The sequence below is a fragment of the Stenella coeruleoalba genome (genome assembly GCF_951394435.1).
Source record: "Stenella coeruleoalba genome assembly, chromosome: 8".
NCBI classification, from domain to species: Eukaryota; Metazoa; Chordata; class Mammalia; order Artiodactyla; family Delphinidae; genus Stenella; species Stenella coeruleoalba.
The window spans coordinates 100,416,715-100,441,022 of NC_137154.1; the positions used below are offsets into that span (position 1 = coordinate 100,416,715).

Consider the following 24,308-nt stretch of genomic DNA (forward strand, 5'->3'; position numbering starts at 1 on the left):
CCTTACTCAAGATAGTAACAACCTCATCCCAGAGAAGACAGAGGATCTAAGTAAAACAGAGATGGAAGCCACCTTCAGATTCCACATTTTCTCTGTTCAGCTTACTGTGTGTAATGCCACAAACTATCCCACTGAGCTCTGGTATTAGGCTTTGCTTCGCAGGCATATAAGCGCATGGAACACTCACACGTTGTGTTGGATTCCTTGATTTAGCCAAACCACATAACACTGGGCTGGTAAAAGGAGCAACCATTCAGGTGAAGGTTAGGAACTGACTCACCTCAGAGTTTTGGAATGTCTTATAAGAATGGAGTTGGAGCCTACAAATTCAGTTATCACTAAAAAAACATGTCCAGCACAAGGAACCTAGGAAAGCCAATTTGATCAAAATCCTCTCTATGTCCCATTGTCTTTGAATGACCCAGCAAACATTTGTTTCCCAAACATTAACTCTTTTTATCCTCCTGTGAATTATCTTACTTCCCCTTGAAGCCTTAGACCCCCTACCTCCTTCTCCTTAGTCCAGAATAGATGACAGATATATAGTTAGGTAGACAGATGGATAGATAGATAGAAAGATAGATAGAGAGATAGATCAACTTGCCTTATTGTCTTTGGAAGTTTTCATACTTATGCGGATTCTCCATGTGCACAGAATAAATTTTATTTTCTTCTGTTAGTCTGCCTTATGTAATTTTAATTGCCCACCGAAAGAACAAAGAGGAGAAAGACGGGAAATTTCCCCTCACCTACAAGACTAAAATCTATTCGGAAGAAGAATCGGTCACCATTAACTAGATTGAGAGAACAACGATTTTTGGAGGGGGGTACAGTGTAAGTAATTGTAGGACTTGGCTAAGCAGAATCAAGAAAAATCACGTTCTTTATTGAGGGGAAGGCACATGCAGAGTTCTAGAGATTGGAAGCTATCTCACAGATTGGTTCCTTTTCTTGTGATGTCTTTACCTGGTTTTGGTAGCAGAGTAATACTGGCTGCACAAAAGAGTTAGGAAAATTAACTTCTCTTCAATTTTCTGGAAGACTCTTCCTAGAATTGGTATTATTCCTTCCTGAAGTGTTTGATAGAGTTCACCCTGAAGCCATCTGGGTTTTCCTTATGAGAAGGTTTTTAACTACAAATTCAATATTGTTAATAGATAAAAGTGTATTTCTTTTTTTGGCTATGCCCTGCAGCATGTGGGATCTTAGTTCCCCAACCAGAGATGGAGCCTGCGCCCCCTGCAGTCGAAGTGTGGAGTCTTAACCACTGGACTGCCAGGGAAGTCCCAAAAGTGTATTTATTTCTTCTTAAGTGTCCTTTGGTAGTTGGAGTCCTTAGGAAGTGCCCACGGTCTGACATAATAAGCACCATATGAGTGTGCTTATGTGAAGACTTAAGATAAAATCGTGGACAAAAAATGTTGCCTGCCATTCCAGTAAACAAAAAATGTTTGCCTGACATCAAGCCATCAGCCACTGCAGCCACAGTGCACCCTGAAAGGAATTCAGGATGAGGAAAAACAGGGTACTGGCCCTAGATAGTTAAGATGCATATCTAAGGAATAATTTCAATGAGCAGACTCTTGCATCTTCCTATATATAGAAAAGCACTTAAATCATTCGTCTGAGATGTCTGTTTTGTGTGATTACCAGTAATCTTTTGATGTTCAACTACATGTTCATTTGTTTGTTTGTTTTTTCAGCAAAAACTCCCATATATCTTGGCTCCTCCCTTACCTCTTTGGAACAGTTCTTCAGAGCTAACTGAGAGGCTGTCTCCTGGGCTATACTCCTCAATAAGTTCTCCAAATAAAACATAACTTGCAACTTTTAGGTTGTGCGTTTTTCTTCAGTTGACAAAATGTTTGCAGTGTTTACAACAGATCAGGTGCTTAGAAAATTATAGTCATAATTGCTATCTTCTTAAGAGAAAAAGAACAGTCTTAGACTAAGACAAAAAAATTCTCTAGAATGGGGATCAAGATGGCAGAGTAGGAGGACACGGAGCTGACCTCCTTCCACAAACACATCAAAAATACATGTGGAACAATTCTCACGGAAATCAAACTGGAAACTGGCAGAACATCTCCTATACAACCAAAGCTGCAAGAAAGATCTCCACATAACTGGGTAGGATGGGGGTGGGGAGGGCGGGGAGGCATCAGGACAGGACCTCTGCCCCTGGGAGGAATCTATAAAGGAGAGAAGGTCCACACAGGCAGATCCTCGCCCTGTGGGGCCCCCTTGTCTGCTGGGAAATCCTCTGGGACAGATAGAGGGGCTCAAGGGACTGGATTCTGCTCGTGAGAATTGAGTGCATGCTGGCTTACTAGCCGTCAGGGCAGCGAGATGCAACCTAGCAGGACCCTATGGGGCCTTCCTGGGACAGGCCTTCCCCCATACCCTCTGCTTCAGCTCCTCTCTGAAGTACCTAGGTATTTGACGCACATTTCCTGGCTTGTTTTACAGATGTGAAACACCGCCCCCCCAAATGGAAGATGTTAACTATTGATGTTAACATGATACTTGATGACCATGAGCACATAGCCCCAGGTCTCCTGGAGCCTAAAGACTGATAATCTTAACCCCTGTGACACCACCCTGTTCCCTCATCATCAGCCAATCAGAGATTTGTTCATGAGCTGATCACCTGCCCTGTGACCACCACTCCCTCACCTGGCCTTTAAAAATGCTTTGCCAAAACCCTTCAGGGAGCTTGGGCTTTTTTTAGGGCATGAGCCACCTGTCTCCTTGCATGGCTTTGCAATAAACCTTTCTTTGCTCCATACTCAGTTTGTTTGGCCTCACTCTGCACCAGGAACAGGAACTTGCACCAACAGAGAGAACGGCAGTGGCAGCCACCAGCTCCTTGCATTCCCAATCTAGAGCTCACACTGGGCATTCTGGGCGGTGCCACAAATTCATGCAACAGCTAAGTGCTGAGTCTCCGCAGACCGGCCCCAGGAGAGGACGGGATCTAGCTGCATGGAGACAGCCTGGAGGGCCTGGGATGTGGTCCCAGCCAAATCTTGGAGCCCACTGTCAGTGCGCACAATGGGGGCGGATCCCACCAAGCAGGACTTTGTTGGCAAGTGCATCAGGTGGCACCCCAGAAATGTACAGCAGCTGGTTGCTGAGTCTCGGGCGGACAGGCTCTGGACAGGAGGACACAAGGGTTCGTTTCCTGTGTTGATTAAAAAATAATGCACAACCTAAAAGTTGAGAGTTATGTTTTATTCGGAGGACACACTGAGGACGTCAAGCCCAGGAGGCAGCATTTCAAGTAAGTCTGAGAAAACTGCTCCGAGGAGGCAAAGGGGGAGCAGGATATATAGGAGTTTGGCAACAAAGGGCAGGTAGTAGGAACAAAAGATTATTGTTAGTAAAAGAAAACTAGATATCTCAGGTTAAGGAATTTAGTACTTTTCTATGGATGGGAAGATGCAAGAGCCTGGGCTCACTGAAATCATTCCTTTGATGTGTACCTCAGCTATCTGGGGCCAGTATCCTGTGCTTTCATATCCTGAGTTTCCTCAGGCCTCATAGTAGGGAGTGGCTGCAGTCTGATGGCAGGTATTCTTTCCTTCCTGAGTTCCCACCTGCAATCGCTGATGACTGTGACATCCTTTGTTTACTGATATGGAGAAATATTCCATTTCTCACCTGACAGGAGAACTCTGGCTCCGACCACACCACGCCACAGCTTGGAGCTGGATCTGGGGCGCACAGGTCCTGGGAGAGCCCTGGTACAGAGGCAGCCGAGGTCCCAGGCGGCAGCACAACCACCTTGATTGCTGCAGCCACCACGCCCTGGCTCCCAGCCCAGCCCACTCCACACCATAGTCTGGCACTAGGTCTGGGACTAACACAATGGAGAAAGGGATGAGACTGGGCTGCTTCTGGGCAGAACCACAGATGCATGCACAGGTGACACATAGGTTTGCTGTGACCACACAGGCCTCACTTGCTTCAGTGGTCACCTCCTCTGGGTCAGGGCACATACTCCAGGGCAGCAGAACCTGACTGAACCCGATCCTCCTGGCTTCTACTCCAACAACTGGGGAGCAGACCCCATCCCTGTCTGGGCTGTGACAGCCGTGAAGCAAGGAGGAGTCCCCACCCAACATCCAGTGCAGGCTCTGGACACCAATCACACCCCCTATCAAAGGGATAACAGCCAGCACACTCTGAGGAGAGATGTGGCTGGCAGCCATACCAAAACTAGCCGCACAACAAAAATATTGGGCTCACACAGTCTACACGGGATGCTCCCACCTAAAACACTCCGTCAAGACCACATTAGATAACTGTTTCTCCTAAATTCATAGAGACAGAGATAGTTAAGTAAAATGAAATAGCAGAGGAACTACTCCCAACTAAAGAACAAGCAAAATCCCCGATTTCTTACCAGTCTACTGGACCCCGAGTTCAAAAAGGAGATAAGAAAAACTCCAAGATATTGATGCTAGACTGTTTTCTCCTTGAGGCTTCATTATACTCATTCTACAGGTTTGGAAATGGGGGCTAGAAAAGGTTAAGTAATTTGTCACGGTCAAAATGTTAGGGAGCAGGAGTGAGACTTCAACTTGGATCTGTCACCAAAGCCCATACAGCTTTTTTTTTTTTTAATATCAGCTTTATAAAGGTATAAGTGACAAATAGAGGGCTCAAATAAATAAAACCTGATGAAAGGGGAGAAATTGCAACAGATACCACAGAAAAACAAAGAATCATAAGAGACTGCTATGAACAATTATACACCAACAAATTGAACAACCTGGAAAAATATGGATAAATTCCTAAAAATAGACAGTCTTTCAAGACTGAATCAAGCAGAAATAGAAAATCTGAAAAGACTGATTACTAATCATGAAATTGAATCAGTAATAAAACAAACATTTAATATACAAATGTCCAAGAACAGATGGCTTCACAGGTAAACTCTACCAAACATTTAAAAAAAATAATACTTATCCATCTCAAACTATTTCAAAAATTGAAGAGGAAATAATGTTTCCAAACTCATTCTATGAGACCAGTATTACTCTGGTACCAAATCAGAGAAAGACACTACAAAAAAAGAAAATTCCAGTCAAATATCTCTGATGAACACAGATACAAAGATCCTCAACAAAATATTAGCAAACCTCATTCAACAATACATTAAAAGGATCATACGCCATGATTCAGTGGGGTTTATTCCAGGGTTGCAAGGATGGTTCAATATTTGCAAATCAATCAACATGATACACCACTTTAACAAAATGAAGGATAAAAATTGTATGATCATTCTCACTGGCAGGGCAGGAATAAAGAAGTAGACATAGAAAACAGACTTGAGGACATGGGGTGGGAGGGTGAACCTGGGGCAAAGTGAGAGTAGCATTGACATATATACACTACTGAATGTAAAATAGTTGGCTGGTGGGAAGCAGCAGCATAGCACAGGGAGATCGACTCGGTGATTTGCGATGACCTAGAGGGGTGGGATAGGGAGGAGGGGAGGGAGGCTCAAGAGGGAGGGGATATGGGGACATGTATATGCATATGGCTGGTTCGCTTTTTTGTGCAACAGAGATTAACACAGTATTGTGAAGCAATTATACTCCAATAAAGATCTATGAAAAAAATTGTGTGATCATCTCAATAGATTCAGAAAAAGCATTTGACAAAATTCAACATTGACTTCTGATAAAAATTCTCAACAAAGTGGGTATAGAGGGAACACAGTTTAACATAATACAGACCATATATGACAAACCTTCAGCATCATGTTCAATGTTGAAAAGCTGAAAGCTTTTTCTCTAAGAACAGGAATAAGAAAATGATGTCCACTCTCACCACTTTTAGTCAACATAGTATTGGAAGTCCTAGCCATAGCAATTAGGCAAGAAAAGAAATAAAAGGCATTCAAATTGGAAAAGGAGAAGTGAAAGTGTCTCTCTTCACAGAAATTATGATATTATACATAGAAAACCCCAAAGACACCACAAAAAAACTATTAGAACTAACAAATGAATTCAGCAAAGTTGCAGGTACAAAATTAATATACAGAAATCTGTTGCATTTCTGTACACTAATAACAATCTATCAGAAAGAGAAATTAAGAAAACAATCCTATTTCCAACTGTATTAAAAAGAATACCTAGGAACAAAATTAACTAAGGAGGCTAAAGACCTGTATACTGAAAACTATGAGACATTGATGAAAGAAACTGAAGAAGACATAAATGAATGAAAAGACATTTTGTGCTTATGGATTGGAAGAATTAATATTGTTAAAATGTAAATACTACTCAAAGCAGTCTACACATTCAATACAATCTGTATCAATATTCCAATGGTATATTTCATAGAACTAGAACAAATATTTCTAAAATTTGTATGAAACACAAAAGATCCCAAATAGTCAAAACTATGTTAAGGAAGAAGAACAAAGCTGAAGGTATCACGCTCCTGGATTTCAAATTATACTACAAAGCTGTAGTAATCAAAACATTATGGTAAAGGCACGAAAACAGACACACAGATCAATGGAACAGAATTGAGATCCTAGAAGTAAATCCATGCACATATAAACAATTAATTTACAGCAAAGGGGCCAAGAACACAATGATGAAGAGAAGACAGTCTCTTCAATAAATAATGATGGGAAAACTAGAGAGACATATGGAAAAAATTGAAACTAGATCACTATTTTATACCATACACAAGAACAAACTCAAAATGGATTAAAGCCTTAAATGTAATGCCTGAAAACATAAAATTTCTAGGAAAAAACATTGGTAGCCTCACTGACATCAGCCTTAGTGATGTTTTTTGTGAACATGACTTTAAAAGCAGGGGAAACAAAAAGCAAAAATCAACAAATGGGCCTTCATCAACTACAAAGTTTCTGAACAGCAAAGGAAACCATCATCAAAATGAAAGGCAACTTAGTAAATGAAAAAAGATATTCGCAAATTATATATCTGATAAGGAGTTAACATCCACAATATATAAAGAACTCATACAACTTAAAACAAACCACCCAACTTAAAAATGGGCAGAGGATTTTTAAAAATACTCTATTTATTTATTTGGTTGGTTGTGGCTCACAGGCACCTTAGTTGTGGCTCACCAGCTCCTTAGTTGTGGTATAAGAACTCTTAGTTGTGGCATGCATGTGGGATCTAGTTCCCTCACCAGGGATTGAACCTGGGCCCCCTGCATTGGGAGCGCAGAGTCTTAACCACTGTGCCATGAGGGAAGTCCCAGGTAGAGGATTTGAATATCATTTTTCCAAAGAAGACATACAGATGGTCACCAGCACATGAAAAGATGCTCAATCATCAAGGAAATGCAAATCAAAACCACAATGAGATACCACCTCACACCTGTTAGAATGGCTATTATCAAAAAGACAAGAAATAAGTTTTGGAGAGGATGTGGAGAAAAGGGAACTCTCATACACTGTGGATGGGAATGTAAATTGTAGCCACTATGGAAAACAGCATGGAAATTCCTCAAGAAATTAATAAGTGAACTACCATATAATTCAGCTATTCCACTTCTGTTTTTATCCAGAGAATAAAAAAAAAATTAAAAAGATATTTCACTCCTATGTTCATTGTAGCATTATTTTTCAATAGCCAAGATATGGAAACAAAGTGTCCATCGATGGATGAATGAATAAAGAAGATGTGGTTTATATGTATACAATGGAATGCTATTCAGCCATAAAAAATAATGGAATCTTGCCATTTGTGACAACATGGTTGGACCTTGAGGGTATTCTGCTAAGTGAAATAAACCAGAAGGAAAAAGACAAATATCATATGATTTCACTCATATGTCAAATCCAAAAACAAAACAAACAAAACAAAACTCATAAGATACAGAGAACAGATCAGTGGTTACCAGAGGGAAGGGGGCTAGGGGTATGTGAAAAATGCTAAAGGGGTCAACTGTATGGTGATGAATGGTAACTAGACCTTTGGGAGAATCACTATGTAGTATATAGAGATGTTGAATTATAACCTGAAACTTATATAATAATAAAAAAGAAAGAAAATGAAACTCAGAAAAAATTAAACTGTGAGAGAAAAGAGACTGTTAACTTAGAGAACAAGTGGTAAGAAATGATGGGTCTTGGGAAACACTTTGAAGAGACAGCCAACAGGACTTGCTAATGGATTGAATGTGTGGTGCGGTGGGGGGGTAAGGAAAGAAAAAAGAGAAATCTATGATGGCCCTTAGTTTTTAGCTCGAGCAATTGGGTGAATGGTGCAGTGATTGGGTGACATGGGACAGAATGTGAGAAAAGTGAGGTGAGGCTAGAGTGGGGAGACAGGTGTGTGGAGGGTATTGTGTTGGAGTGAGTTGGGATAGGAAATCAGTTGTTTGTTTTGGGGCATGTTAAGTTTGAAAAACCCATCAAATGCAGATTTTTAAAAGGCAGTGGAGAGTTTAGGGAGGAAGGTAGAGATTTGCCAGTCATCAGCATATAGAGGGTATTTAGAACTATGACATGTGATCAGTAGAGGAGTTAAGTAATAGGGTAAGAAGACCAAGGACTGAGAAAGTCATATCACTCCATAGCCTCAAATTTTTGGTACTGAACTGAAAAGAAAAAATAAAAATCTGAAACTCAAGCCACTAGGTGTTATTATTATTTATTGCTGGTGGTGCTGTTGTTATTGTTGTTTCATACAGCTCTTGTGCACCTGCTTGCATAGTGGCATGCCCAATAAGCACAGTGTTTTCAGTATGGCTTTCACACTGTGGCCTCTGCTGCTTGCTAAGAATCCTCCTGAATGAATACAGTCAGATTTGTGTCTACTGATTGTCTTCTAAGGATCAGCCAAATGGCGGCATCGGAATAATGGAAGTAGCAAAAATAGGTCCCCCAACCCAATACCCCATAAAGCCAATTGGTGGTACTGAATGGTAGGAGATGGGACAGAAGACAGAATGGTAAACTACTGATACATGTTGAGAAACAAAAGATAACCTTATAATTAAATATATATATATTATGATTCAAATTATGCCCCACTATACCTGTGATACTAAACTTGTGGCTAGTTCATCAGTTTTGAATTACTGGGTACCTCTGTTGACCTGAGCAGAAAGTCCTCATCACAATGTCTTTGGAGCTGCATTCCAGACTTCTACTGGGGGGAGGGACTTTTCTGGGACAAGGAGGGGAGTATGGAGCTGTTACAGGAATCTCACTTTCTTATACTGCATGTGAGCACACACTCTCAGGAAACATCTAAGACATGGAAAGGAGGCTGTGTCCTCTTTCTAACCTTGCTTTGTCAACATTTTGGCACATGTTTAAGTCTTTGAAATGATAAGCGCTGTTTTTTTTCGCTTGAGTATATTGATGTCTTATACATGTACTAATGCCCTCTTACTCCTTCTCCACCCACCTCTGGATGGTGCCAAGAGTTCCAGTGTTGCCTTGTTCCTCTTCTCACATGACTAAGCTTTTCACCTCTCATCTGATGCCCATTTGGACTTTAATGATCAAAAACTATCTCAGCTCACGGCCTCAAGAAGAAGATGTTCTGTTCTCCTAACCCCACAGGCTGCACCCAAGGCTTATGTTCCCAGGCTTATCAGGATTATATTCTGATGAACTACTAGGTCCACAACCCTCCTCCTACCCTGTCTGGAGCTACATGAAGCTCTCAAGAAGACCCCTTGCATTATTGCCCCTCTTTGAGAGCAGGATCCAGTCTTTGCCTGGCGCTGTGAGTCATGATCAGGGGATGCACTTCTCTCAGGGCCTCATCTCCTTGACTTTGGTTATGCAACACCTCCTTCTTCAGTTTCATCATTTTCTTGCTTCCTCTGAGGCTTCTCCCAGGTTGAAGTGCTTAAAATAATCTCTCTCTCCTTTCTTCATTCCTCCAAGCAGCTTCAGCATCCCAACTCTGTAATGACAGACTTCCTGTGCTCCAAGGATCAGAAGCAAAGCTTGCTTCTCTAACCAATGCTTGTTAAGACTCTATTTCAATGGATTTAATTCAACAAATGCTTACATACTGAGAAAAGAATAAGTTCCAGGTGGGCAACATGAAAGTCATAACAAGAGCAGCAATAGTGGGAATGGAGAAGGAAATGACAGTCCTGATCTTATGAAGACAGCACAGACTGGACTCTGTCAGTGGTTTAATGTGAAATGAGAGAGGAAGAGGAGTCAAAGATAAGGCTGACTATTTTCATATCATGGGTCTCAGCTGTGCTGTGGGAACACACAGGAGGAACAGGGAGGCAGAGGAGGAGTCCTGGAAGGAAGACCCATGGATGAGGCATTTTCCTAGCATGTGCAAGAGAGAATGGGGCTTCTGCAGGGAGATGAGGAAGCTCTCCATTGTGGAAGCTTAGGGTGCATGCTGAGTGGGGTTGTCTGCATAGCAAGCAACTGGGAGAGAGCATCACCCCACCCTGGGAGATTTCCAGGACCCTCCAGCCTTCCTCACAATGACCCAGAGACTCAACTCTCTTTCTTTCCTTCCCACACTACCACTATCCACTTCATGTTTCAGATTTTCTCCATCTATGCGTGGCCACGCAATAGGCCACTAGGCTCCATGACCCTACATACACTTTTCAGTTTTGGGATTTTACTGCTGATCACTTCAAACACAAGAACATTACAAGAGTTTAAAAAATTTTACCAAGTTAGAGACTTCCCTGGTGGTCCAGTGGTAAAGAATCCGCCTTCCAATGCAGGGGATGCAGGTTTGATCCCTGGTCAGGGAACTAAGATCCCACATGCTGCAGGGCAACTAAGTCCACATGCCGCAACTACTGAGCTCGCAAGCCTCAAGTAGAGAGCCTGCACACCGCAAACTACAGAGCCCACATGCTCTGGAACCCATGCGCCACAACTAGAGAAGAGAAAACCCGCATGCCACAACTAGAGAGAAGCCCACACCCTGAAAGATCCCCCATGCCTCAATGAAGATCCCATGTGCCGCAACTAAGACCTGATGCAGCCAAAAATAAATAAATACATAAATAAAAATATATATATATAAAAAAATCTTACCAAGTTATTATAATCTCTGGTCTATGAAAACCAGCTACCTTCTTTCCATGGGTGATTTTTATAGCATCATGCTCAGTGTTGGATGAAACTCTGTTTAAATCTGGATTCTCCACTTGCTGGTTGTGTGACCCTGTGTGTGTCCTTTAACCTCTCTATCCTCAGGGGTTTTTTACCTAGAAAAAAAATAAACAATGGTATCTATCAAGAATAATTGTGAGGACTAAATTAGAACTTATGAGCTATTTAATTTTTTTTTTTTTTTGCGGTACGCGGGCCTCACTGTTGTGGCCTCTCCTGTTGCAGAGCACAGGCTTCAGACGCGCAGGCTCAGCGGCCATGGCTCACGGGCCCAGCCGCCCCGTGGCATGTGGGATCTTCCCGGACAGGGGCACGAACCCGTGTCCCCTGCATCAGCAGGCGGACTCTCAACCACTGCGCCACCAGGGAAACCCTTAATTATTTTAAAATATACATTTTGAGGAGCCCTGGAGGCGTCATCAGTGGAAATCACAGACGAGGGAGCTCGAAAGGACTGTCCCTCCACAGAAACACTGACCAAAAGAGCAAAATTCATTGAAATCCACTTTGTCTAAGGTTTACAGCAACCAAGTAATGATGAATCAGAATAAGGCAGCTTAAACATGGTAGGAAAGTTCTATGGCATTTTTAAAATAACAGATTTCTCCCAGCTTGCTTCATACACACACACACACACACACACACACACACACACACACACACAGAGCGAGAGAGACAGAGGACAGAGACAGAGACAGAGAAAGAGAGAGAGATAGAGGAAATACGAAGGGGGAATGTGCTTCAGTAAACTGGTCAGGGATAGCCTCAATGTAAACTCAGCAAAACAGAAGGTTATATGCTACCATGGGACTGCTGGTCTCTGAGCATGACTTTCATGACTGGTGAATTTACCTTGGAAAGTAGAAGAGGAATCCCTTATTTCTCCTTAGCTGAGGTCACCCTTAGGAAAAATTATCACATTCACAGAAAGATAGGCAAGATGAAAAGGCAGAGGTCTAGGTACCAGATGAAAGAACAAGATAAAACCCCAGAAAAACAACTAAATGAAGTGAAGATAGGCAACCTTTCAGAAAAAGAATTCAGAAAAATGTTAGTGAAGATGATCCAGGACCTCAGAAAAAGAATGGAGGCAAAGATTGAGAAGATGCAAGAAATGTTACAGAGACCTAGAAGAATTAAAGAACAGAGATGAACAATACAATAACCGAATGGAAAAATACACTATAAGGAATCAATAGCAGAATAACTGAGGCAGAAGAACGGATAAGTGACCTGGAAGACAGAATGGTGGAATTCACTGCTGCGGAACAGAATAAAGAAAAAAGAATGAAAAGAAATGAAGACAGCCTAAGAGACCTCTGGGACAACATTAAATGCAACAACATTCGCATTATAGGGGTCCCAGAAGGAGAAGAGAGAGAGAAAGGACCCAAGAAAATATTTGAAGAGACTATAGTCGCAAACTTCCCTATCACAGGAAAGGAAATAGCCACCCAAGGCCAAGAAGTGCAGAGAGTCCCATACAGTATAAACCCAAGGAGAAACACGCCAAGACACATAGTAATCAAACTGGCAAAAATTAAAGACAAAGAAAAATTATTGAAAGCAGCAAGGGAAAACCGACAAATAACATTCAAGGGAACTTCCATAAGGTTAACAGCTGATTTCTCGGCAGAAACTCTACAAGTCAGAAGGGACTGGCATGATATATTTAAAGTGATGAAAGGGAAAAACATACAACCAAGATCACTCTGCCCAGCAAGGATCTCATTCACATTCGACAGAGAAATCAAAAGCTTTACAGACAAGCAAAAGCTAAGAGAATTGAGCACCACCAAACCAGCTCTACAACAAATGCTAAAGGAACTTCTCTAAGTGCAAAACACAAGAGAAGAAAAGGACCTACAAAAACAAACCCAAAACAATTAAGAAAATGGTCACGGGAACATACATATCAACAATCACCTTAAATGTGAATGGATTAAATGCTCCAACCAAAAGACACATGCTTGCTGAATGGAAACAAAAACAAGACCCATATATATATGCTGTCTACAAGAGACCCACCTAGGGACAGACCTAGGGACACATACAGACTGAAAGCGAGGGGATGGAAAAAGATATTCCATGCAAATGGAAATCAAAAGAAAGCTGGAGTAGCAATACTCATAGCAGATAAAATAGACGTTAAAATAAAGAATGTTACAAGAAACAAGGAGTGACACTACATAACAATCAAGGGATCAATCCAAGAAGAAGATATAATAATTATAAATATATATGCACCCAACATAGGAGCACCTCAATACAAAAGGCAACTGCTAACAGCTATAAAAGAGGAAACTGATAGTAACGCAATAAAATTGGGGCACTTTAACACCTCACTTACACCAATGGACTCATCATCCAAACAGAAAATTAATAAAGAAACTCAAGCTTTAAATGACACAATAGACCAGATAGGTTTGACTGATATGGGTAAGACATTCCATCCAAAAACAGCAGATTACACTTTCTTCTCAAGTGCGCACAGAACATTCTCCAGGACAGATCACATCTTGGGTCACAAATCAAGCCTCAGTAAATTTAAGAAAATTGAAATCATATCAAGCATCTTTTCTGACCACAATGCTATGAGATTAGAAATCAATTACAGGGAAAAAACACAAATTACGTAAAAAACACAAACACATGGAGGCTAAACAATACGTTACTAAATAACCAAGAGATCACTGAAGAAATCAAAGAGGACATCAAAAAATACCTAGAGACAAATGACAATGAGAACACGACAATCCAAAACCTATGGGTTGCAGCAAAAGCAGTTCTAAGAGGGAAGTTTATAGCTATACAAGCCTATCTCAAGAAACAAGAAAATCTCAAATAAACAATCTAACCTTACACCTAAAGGAACTAGAGAAAGAAGAACAAACAGAACCCAAAGTTAGCAGAAGGCAAGAAATCATAAAGGTCAGAGCAGAAATAAATGAAATAGAAACAAAGAAACAAGAACAAAGATCAAAAAAACTAAAAGCTGGTTCTTTGAGAAGATAAACAAAATTGATAAACCATTAGGGAGACTCATCAAGAAAAAGAGGGAGAGGACTTAAATCAATAAAATTAGAAGTGAAAAAGGAGAATTTACAACGGACACCACAGAAATACAAAGCATCTTAAGAGACTACTACAAGCAACTCTATGCCAGTCAAATGGACAATCTGGAAGAAATGGACACATTCTCAGAAAGGTATAACCTTCCAAAACTGAACCAGGAAGAAATGGAAAATATGAACAGGCCAATCTCAAGTAATGAAATTGAAACTGTGATTAAAAATCTTCCAACAAACAAAAGTCCAGGACAAGACAGCTTCACAGGTGGATTCTATCAAACGTTTAGAGAAAAGATAGCACCCATCCTTTTCAAACTCTTCCAAAAAATTGCAGAGGAAGGAACACTCCCAAACTCATTCTATGAGGCCACCATCACCCTGATACCAATACCAGACAAAGATACTACAAAAAAAGAAAATTACAGACCAATATCACTGATGAATGTAGATGCAAAAATCCTCAACAAAATACTAGCAAACAGAATCCAACAACACATTAAAAGGATCATACACCATGATCAAGTGGGATTTATCCCAGGGATGCAAGGATTCTTCAATATACGCAAATCAATCAATGTGATACACCATATTAACAAATTGAAGAAGAAAACCCATATGATCATCTCAATAGATGCAGAAAAAGCTTTTGACAAAATTCAACACCATTTATGATAAAAACTCTCCAGAGAGTGGGCATGGAGGGAACCTACTTCAACACAATAAAGGCCATATATGACAAACCCACAGCAAACATCATTCTCAATGGTGAAAAACTGAAAGCCTTTCCTCTAAGATCAGGAACAAGACAAGGATGTCCACTCTCACCACTATTATTCAGCATAGTTGTGGAAGTCCTAGCCACGGCAATCAGAGAAGAAAAAAATAAAAAGAATACAAATTAGAAAAGAAGAAGTAACACAGTCACTGTTTGCAGATGACATGATACTATACATAGAGAATCCTAAAGATGCCACCAGAAAACTACTAGAGCTAATCAATGAATCTGGTAAAGTTGCAGGATACAAAATTAATACACAGTAATCTCTTGCATTCTTATACACTAATGGTGAAAAATCTGAAAGAGAAATTAAGGAAACACTCTCATTTACCATTGCAACAAAAAGAATAAAATACCTAGGATTAAATCTACCTAGGGAGACAAAAGACCTGTATGCAGAAAACTATGACACTGTTGAAAGAAATTAAATATGATACCAACAGATGGAGAGATATACCATGTTCTTGGATTGGAAGAATCAACATTGTGAAAATGACTATACTAACCAAAGCAATCTACAGATTCAATGCAATCCCTATCAAAGTACCAATGCATTTTTTACAGAACTAGAACAAAAAATCTTAAAATTTGTATGGAGACACAAAAGAGCCCGAATAGCCAAAGAAGTCTTGAGGGAAAAAATGGAGCGGGAGGAATCAGACTCCCTGACTTCAGACTATACTACAAAGTTACAGTAATCAAGACATTATGGTACTGGTACAAAAACAGAAATATAGATCAATGGAACAGGATAGAAAGCCCAGGGATAAACCCATGCACCTATGGTCAACTAATCTATGATAATGGAGGCAAGGACATACAATGGAGAAAAGACAGTCTCTTCAATAAGTGGTGCTGGGAAAACTGGACAGCTACATGTAAAAGAATGAAATTAGAACACTCCCTAACACCATACACAAAAATAAACTCAAAATGGATTAGAGACCTAAATTAAGACCGGACACTATAAAACTCTTAGAGGAAAACATAGGAAGAACACTCTTTGACGTAAGTCACAGCAAGATCTTTTTTGATCCACCTCCTAGAGTAATGGAAATAAAAACAAAAATAAATAAATGGGACCTAATGAAACTTCAAAGCTTTTGCAAAGCAAAGGAAACAAGCTGAAAAGCCAACCCTCAGAATGGGAGAAAATATTTGCACACGAATCAACGGACAAAGGATTAATCTCCAAAATATATAAACAGATCATGCAGCTCAATATTAGAAAAACAAACAACCCAATCAAAAAATGGGCAGAAGACCTAAATAGACATTTCTTCAAAGAAGACATACAGATGGCCAAGAAGCCCATGAAAAGCTGCTCGACATCACTAATTATTAGAGAAATGCAAATCAAAATTACAATGAGGTATCACCTCACACCAGTTAGAATGGGCATCATCAGAAAATCTACAAACAATAAATGTTGGAGAGGGTGTGGAGAAAAGGGAACCCTCTTGCACTGGTGGTGGGAATGTAAATGGATACAGCCACTCTGGAGAACAGTATGGAAGTTCCTTCAAAAACTAAAAATAGAATTACCATATGACCCAGCAATCCCACTACTGGGCATATACCCAGAGAAAGCCATAATTCAAACAGACACATGCACTCCAATGTTCATTGCAGCACTATTTACAATAGCCAGGTCATGGAAGCAACCTAAATGCCCATCGACAGACGAATGGATAAAGAAGATGTGGTACATATATACAATGGAATATTACTCAGCCATAAAAAGGAACAAAATTGGGTCATTTGTAGGGACGTGGATGGATCTAGAGACTGTCATACAGAGTGAAGTAAGTCAGAAAGAGAAAAACAAATATCGTATATTAACGCATATATGTGGAAACTAGAAAAATGGTCCAGATAAACCAGTGTGCAGGGCAGAAATTGAGACACAGATGTAGAGAACAAACGTATGGACACCAAGTGGGGAAAGCAGCAGGGGTGGTGGTGGTGTGATGAATTGGGAGATTGGGACTGACATATATACACTAATATGTATAAAATGGATAACTAGGGCTTCCCTGGTGGCGCAGTGATTGAGAGTCCGCCTGCCGAAGCAGGGACACGGGTTCGTGCCCCGGTCCAGGAAGATCCCACATGCTTGCGTACCGCAAAAAAAAAAAAAAGGATAACTAATAAGAACCTGCTGTATAAAAAAATAAAATAAAATTCAATAAATAAATAAATAGAGTTCTCTTGGTGATAGTAGAGTCGTTGAAACAGCACACTGAAAATACAGAACATTTTATTTGAGCTGTAAGCTATACAGGAACAATGGGTAGATTATTCTTCATTGTTGACTGCCTCCCTAGTTACTTTAACATCCACGTTACCTTCTCCAGCCCCCAGCACTCTAGAATGAACTATCTAGGGAACTGTGGACGTATTGAATAATTCTGAGACTCCCAGCCAATCCTCGGGGATGCTGGGTCTCGTGGTAGAAAAGAATATGCACAGGTCTCCTCAGAGACACTTCTTTCATGTTCTTTCTTGGATCTGCACATATTGTCTGAAATTTCCATTTTCACATCCCTCAAGAGGGTAGAACTTCTCTGGTTTCATGTAGTCTCAGTCCCCCAGAACTGAGCTGCTCCCTTGCTTGAGGAAAAGAGACAAAATTTTCTGATCTGACTGTTCCTTCAAACCCTGATCTAGAAGAAATTGTTCTTTTCCTGCCAGATCACTGGTATAAATCCTATGGGTACTGGGAAAACCCCAGGAGCTTAAGGTCATTGGGCTGCCTTGGAACAGTAACTGTGGTTCTTCATCTTGTTGACCTTCCTCATCACATGTGACATCTGCCTAAGGTGAGATCTCTTTCCTCAAATCAAATCTTGGCACTCACCACCAGCTCCATTAACCTATCCAAAAATGTCACTGTGTGAAAATACCTCTATGACCAACGAATTTCAGGATATTTTTACTGTATTCACCATGGAGAGTAGATCTATGTCTTTTGAAAATAATGGTAACCGATTGGAAAGTGGATTTCCATTCAAGAAACATCAATTTATTGTTTTGCATGGTAACATTGGAGATGCAAACCAAAAATCCTAGTGCATAATCTAAACATCTTCTAATCATATGCATAAAGATGTAATTGAGTACTCACCTAGTCACTCGCAGAGCTGAGGAAAATCCAGGGCTACTCTTCTGGACTAACTGGACCTCCAGAACTCTGTGATGGAGAGAAGGGTAGCATGAATAAAGGGGTCATGCAGACTCCACATGAGGTTTGGGGCAATAGGCAAAAGGAATTCATTCCTGAACACTTTTAAGTCATGGGTCTGTAATTTATGACATAAGAATAATTATTTTGGGGTACCCTAAGAGGATAGGAAAAAAGGATTAGGAGCACTGAGAAAAGGTATTGAATGTGGCCCAGTTAGAAAATCAGGTATTATGGGATACTAAGACTGGGAGTGTGAATTTGAGGAGATTTTAGGAGAAAAGTAAGTCAATAAAATAGGGTTCAAATATAAGCAACTAATTCAGGTGGATCAGTAAAGCTGAGAGGGGGAAATTTCTGCTTTAGCAGAAGTGGTAAAATAATATCATCGGAGTGTAATTAAGTGAGGAGACAGTTTCTTGTGGGGCAGAGGAAGAAAACCTTTCCTTCTTTCGTGTGTGCCGCCATTAGTCAAAGAATTAACTATGGAATTCCTAGAAGGCAAGGAGGGGAGATCTCAAAAAGTCGAAGAAAGAAATGTAAAGGTGTAAGAGAAGATGCTCAATTTCAGGGCATTGAGAGGAGGGAAAGGGACAGATCTTCTAGTGAATATGCAGAACACAAAAACCAGTGATGTCGAGTGTGTGTGTGTGTGTGTGTGTGTGTGTTAGAAAGTAATACATGATTGCTTCATGGTGTTATTTCAAAGCTTCACCAGAGTCCTAGGTGCCACAGGTAAGCAGTTAACTAGTTATATCCCCTTCCTCCTTCCTCCCTGTATGGAAATGTCCATTTGCTCTTTGGGCGTGTAGTAACAACCGCCAGTATATTCTGGAGAACATCTCTTCCCTACGTCACTCTTGCTGTCCCTGCCTCTTCAGCCAACATCTGTCTTAGACTACTACCCCACTTTGCTGTAGACCTATAGAGTGCTCTATTGCAGTCTGCTTCCTTCAGGTTGCTGTTTCTTTCCCCTGTATTTCTTTGCCCTAAGCATGGGCACAGACCCTTCCTTCAACTCCTTGCAATGACAGCACAGACTAAGCTGCAACTCCCATCACAATTTTTGGAAGGTATAGGAATAACTGAAGGAAACTAACAGAAAACTTAGAATGAGATACTAAATATGGCTGTTCTTAGAATCCACAGGCTCAATCCCCTCTACAGGAATTTTACATTCAATCACCACCCTAATTGATTACCTAGTCACTCTCAGAGTTGAGGTAACACCCCCCACACACACACAATTCCTGGCTCAACATCAAGTGGAAAGGACCAGCTTACCTCCCTCCAGGTGAAGTAATCTCAAACCTCTCTTTTAGTAAAAGTCTAAGTCTCAACCACCGGGAACTCCAAGTACGGGAAGCAGTTTCCTCCTCAGCTCTCATTTTCTACCCCAGGGTTTAATTTGTTCCAGGATGATTGACAGTGGGAAACTATTTCCTTCATGAGTATCCTCTGTCAATGCATCTGAATCTAACCTCTCCACCTCTCTTCTCCATTCCCTATAGTACTGAGTTTTAAAGGCTCTGTGCTTAGCCCTCTTTTGGACTTCCTGCATTCCAATTATTTACACTCATATATTCTCTCAGCTTGAATGAGCATCTCAGTGTAAATGGCTCTGAATCCAACCTACCTAGCCTGGATTTATCCTTGTATTCTCCCACAGTGTGGTATAATGAAAAGACCACAGAACATGGCATCAAAAATCCTGAATGCTAGGACTGAAATAAATTGGGTCCAGGACTTACCCAGGCAGTCCCTCTTCCCCACAATTTGCCAAAAAGAAAAAAATTTAGAGTCCCTGGTTTCCCTAGGAGCAGGAAATGCCTTTGAAGGACTTCCGCAATGTCCCCACCCCTAGCCCTTCCTGGGGAAGCCCAACCTGGTAGATATATAAACAGGCACCTTGCAGCTTCCTGCTCTAACCTGCTGTTTTCTCCCTCCAAAATGGACAACTCCCTCCTGCTAGGACTCCCCATCCTCCTCTGCTGCTTTAGAGGTGAGTCCCTATGGTTGACAGTTGGAGAGACGTGTCCAGGATCCTGGAATGGGTCGGGGTTCACATGACAGAAGTTCTCTTATGAGAGCCATATGGTAACAGAAGCTGTCATTCTGATGCCATGACTTTTGTCCACAACGCATCATGTCCCTGGGACCTTCACCAAAGTCTTAGTCTGCTCTTGCAGAAGGAAACAGGTAGATTATAAAGGAATTGAAAAGATTTTCACAGAAGCTGTGAGGTGAGGTTTTTAAAATGAGGTCTTCAGAGAGTGTATCTTTTTTTTTTTTTTCCAACAGTACTGTACGGGTCATTCACAGACAAAGAACATGGAAGTGAGTAGAAATGGATCAGTGGTGTGGGATGGGGAATTTGGGGGGAGGGAGGAGATGAAAGGGGCAGGCTGAGCACTGAGGGTTGAAAGGAATCCAGAGATAGACCTTGAATTTCAACACTCAACAACTTCTTCCAGCAGGATCGGGCTGGGATGGGAGCTGATTTTAAGTTTGATGAAAAAACATGAGCAGCAGTTGACAGGGCTAAGGATGAGTGTATTAAAAAGCAAGAAAAAGGGAAAGGGGGAAGTGGAATGTTGATTTTTAAGGCACTAGCTGGCTAAATCCAAAGTGTAGCAATTTCATGGATTTCAGATGCTTTCCCCCTTGTCAGCTTCCAGGCGCATGTAGGTAAGAAAGTCACATAGGTCAATTAAAAAGAAGGGAATGAGGCACACACACAAAAAATGTGCATTTATCTTTTTCCTTTGAGTCTGTGCTGTATCCTAAGAGATGGGCAGGGGAGGCTGAGAGGCCCTCTAGAGGTGAAGAGAATTGAAAAGAGGGAGAGGTGCAGATATGCCACGAGACAGGGGACTAGGCTTTGGAGGGCCATAAGAGCCTAGAGTGGCTCCAGGTTAAGAGAGCAAGATGGGCCTCATGTGTTACAAGGCTTACAGTGACCCTAGGCAAGGGTAAATCTTAGAGAAAATTGCAGATATGTTTTATTTCTCTTTGCCAGCACAGTCCATGAACTATTTGTTGGTGAATACCGTATTCCTGGTGAGTATGAAGAGGACCTGACCTGATTATCTCAGTTTTGATTTTGTTCCCCTTTTCCTTAACCCTCCACCTGTTTTACAGGCTAACACTTCTGAGACCATAAACTTTAGCCCCTCTTTTGACTCAGCCTATTTTAATAGAGGTAGATGCCCATGTTTAATGAGTCTCTGACAAAGCCCTCGGGGCTCCCAGCAGACTTCAAATTTGAAAGGGGAGGTGGGTCCTTTCATAGCAGTGTGAGACCCTCTCTCACTTCGACTTCCCTACTCTCTGGCCCAAATTATAGAAATTATTCAGTGTAGGATGGGCCACCTCCAGTTTCCAGGAGAGAAGTGTTCCAGAGGCAAAGGAATATGTACTGCAACAATGGAAGAGGCTTGCACAACTGGGAGGATTTTCAGAAGTAAGTTGTGGGTTTGGGGAAGGAGGAAGGGGCAGAGGAAGCAGACAGGGATACATTAGTCATAGTGAAAAGGTGGGACCTTACTTTAGCTCAGGCAGTCTCAACTCTGGGATGACTGACTATCTCTACCCCATCGCATGCCATAATGAAAAATAGATAGAGGTAGGCTCTAAGGGGTGGGGGTCTGTAGCTATGGAATCAATATTTTGAGAAGCCTGAAGAAAACAGAGGAGTCTTAACTGAGGGGAAAGGAGAGGCACAATACGGCCAGTGGAGAACAGCTGGATGTTGGAGTGAGGAGGGCAGTTTTCTGTCTTTGTCCCTGCCTGGACCTCCTTGTGGGTGGTTTTAAACGGTGAAAATAGAGGGGCCAGCGTTAGCAATAAATATTGACTAAATGGCTCTTCATGGGTAAGACTAAACATCATGATTTCTCAGTTTTCCTAGCCTTTGTGCTGAGTGATTCCTTAGTATTTCTAACCCTTACTTAAGCCAGTGTTAACATTCCCAGTGGAAACATCCAGCTTGCGCAATCCTTGAATTGCTGCTGTCATTACATCCCCATATCCAGGAATTTTTTTTTTTTAACTACTCTGCTATTGCTTTTCTTTTGGGAAACCCCCAAATTCCAACATCTTCCGATTCTTCACATTTGAATAACCGAGCCTTGAACTACACAAGGTTGTTTTTGTATGCTGGTGCAGGCTGGAAAGAAGGTGTTTTTTTGTTTGTTTGTTTTTCCAGAAACCTCTTTGCTGATCTGTTTCTCCTCCTTCTGCAGATGATGGTACACCCTGGTTAACCTTTAGGGGCTGCCTAAAGAACTGTGCTAATGTGAACAATATAAAATGGAGTGTCTATCTGGTGAACTTCAGGTGCTGCAGGAGCTGTGACTTGTGCAATGAAGACCTCTAGAAATGACTGGTCCTTTTCTGGCTCCAGTCTCTGGGTGGGTGACATTGTTGGTGCCACCTCTTCACAATGATTTTCTAAAAGAGCACATTTCAGATTGCAAACATATGGCTCTGCCTTCTGCATGTGTAAGAAAAAGCCCTCTCTTTTTCTATCAATAGATTCTCTGCCTTGGCCCCTGGCAGGGTGAGGGGTAGGGAACACCTTGAATACAAGATCAACACAACCTGCAGGTTGTTACAGAACCTAGTGTTTTCACTGAATACCCAAGTTGCTTCAGAAAAGGAAGAAGATAGGTCAGTTCTTTTCCCTGCTCCTTCCCTTCCTTCTGTGACAGAATATTTTCATTTTTTTCTCTTGGTATTGTTCTTCTTATCTCACTCCAATTAAAGTGTATAACTCTGACCTCATGGGGAGGGAGGGGGCAACGTGAAAAGAGATGACTTAAGTCTTCATAAATTTTGTTCATGAATGCTATTCCCCGAGACAGGAGCAGGGCAGAATATAGAAAGAAATTTGTACCAGAGCCATGAAGAGAAAAAGATTTTCTGCCTTGTAGAATGAGACTCTCTATGGAGTTAGGGGTTGGAGAAGAAAAGGAGAAGGCATGCCTGGAATTCTAGAGATAGTATTTGCACTCTGCTTCCCTGGCAAACTCATAGGAAGGCATCAACCCCTAGACAGGGAAGAGCTGTAGTATGCTTCCAAGGAGATGAGACCAGAAGTAGTCACATAAATATTCCCATGCCTGCAGCATGGCATGGAGGAAGCTGAGATCTGTGGGGTCTGAAGAAGCCATGTGGGTCTGTCCACTAGACATCTCAGCAGCAACCTCTGTGGAGAGCTGTCCCCATGACCAGATGCCTTTCCTCACCCTCCACCTCCGCCTCACACACGCTCGGGTCTTCCGCTTGTACAGTTCTAGCACATACATCCTGCAGGTTGTTACAGAACCTAGTGCTTTCACTGAATACCCAAGTTGCTTCAGAAAAGAAAGAGGATAGGTCAATTCTTTTCCCTGCTCCTTCCCTTCCTTTCCTCTTTTTCCCTTCCTGGGAAAAAATAGGGGTTGGAAAATGTATGCTCATAAGGATTGATTACTGATTCCTAACAAACTGGTAGGATGAGGCCTGAAAAGGGTGATTAATTAATATTATAAAAATATCATAAAGAAAGTTACATTTCTTCCATACCTATATTGTGTTTTCTTCTATCTCTCATCTCCAAACCCTTCTTTAATTTCGCCAACAAATATTTATTTTAAAAGTCCTGTATTTAAGGCACTGCTGGACCTTAGGATAACGTAGCCATGACCGTTGTCCTCATGGTGTCTAAAGCAAGAATGAAAATATAAAGAGATAATTAAACATGCAAGTTGAAACAAAATAATAAAAAATAAACAGGTGGGAATATTTGGTATAAAATATAACAAATAAAAAAAGCCCACAATAGATGAAATATTATACGTATTTCTTGAAAAAGATGCGCAAAGAATTAGGCACTTGGAAGACCAGAATGAGGAACTCTCCCAGAATACAGTAAGAAAGAAGATGTAGAAAAGATGACCATAGAATAGAAAGGCTTACAGAGTACAGACCTAAGAAATAAGGAAAAACATAAGCTAAATATAGTAAAACATAAGTTATATATAGTAAAACATAAGTTAAAGACTATGAAAGATGACAGATCTTTAAGCACTTCCAGTAAGAAAGAGCATGAAAAGCATAAAGGGAGAAAGAATAAATGCCAAAGTCTTAACAAAGAAACTTAGAACAATG

At 41.1% G+C, this 24,308-nt stretch overlaps 1 protein-coding gene and 1 long non-coding RNA gene across 2 annotated transcripts; one reads left to right on the top strand and one right to left on the bottom strand.

Annotated features, from left to right (window-relative positions):
* Positions 1–11,052: 11,052 nt before the first annotated feature.
* LOC307190595 lies at positions 11,053–23,895 on the bottom strand. Its single transcript, XR_013829500.1, has 3 exons — positions 23,724–23,895; positions 18,099–18,164; positions 11,053–11,217 (listed from the first exon to the last, which is right to left on the bottom strand). It is a non-coding gene; the product is annotated as an uncharacterized lncRNA (long non-coding RNA).
* PATE1 (prostate and testis expressed 1) lies at positions 20,106–22,533 on the top strand (the record flags this gene model as incomplete). The annotated part of the gene is made up of 3 exons (XM_079928315.1): positions 20,106–20,157; positions 21,502–21,618; positions 22,400–22,533. The coding sequence occupies 3 exons, from the start codon at positions 20,106–20,108 to the stop codon at positions 22,531–22,533; spliced, it is 303 nt and encodes a 100-aa protein (XP_079784441.1).
* Positions 23,896–24,308: the final 413 nt, after the last annotated feature.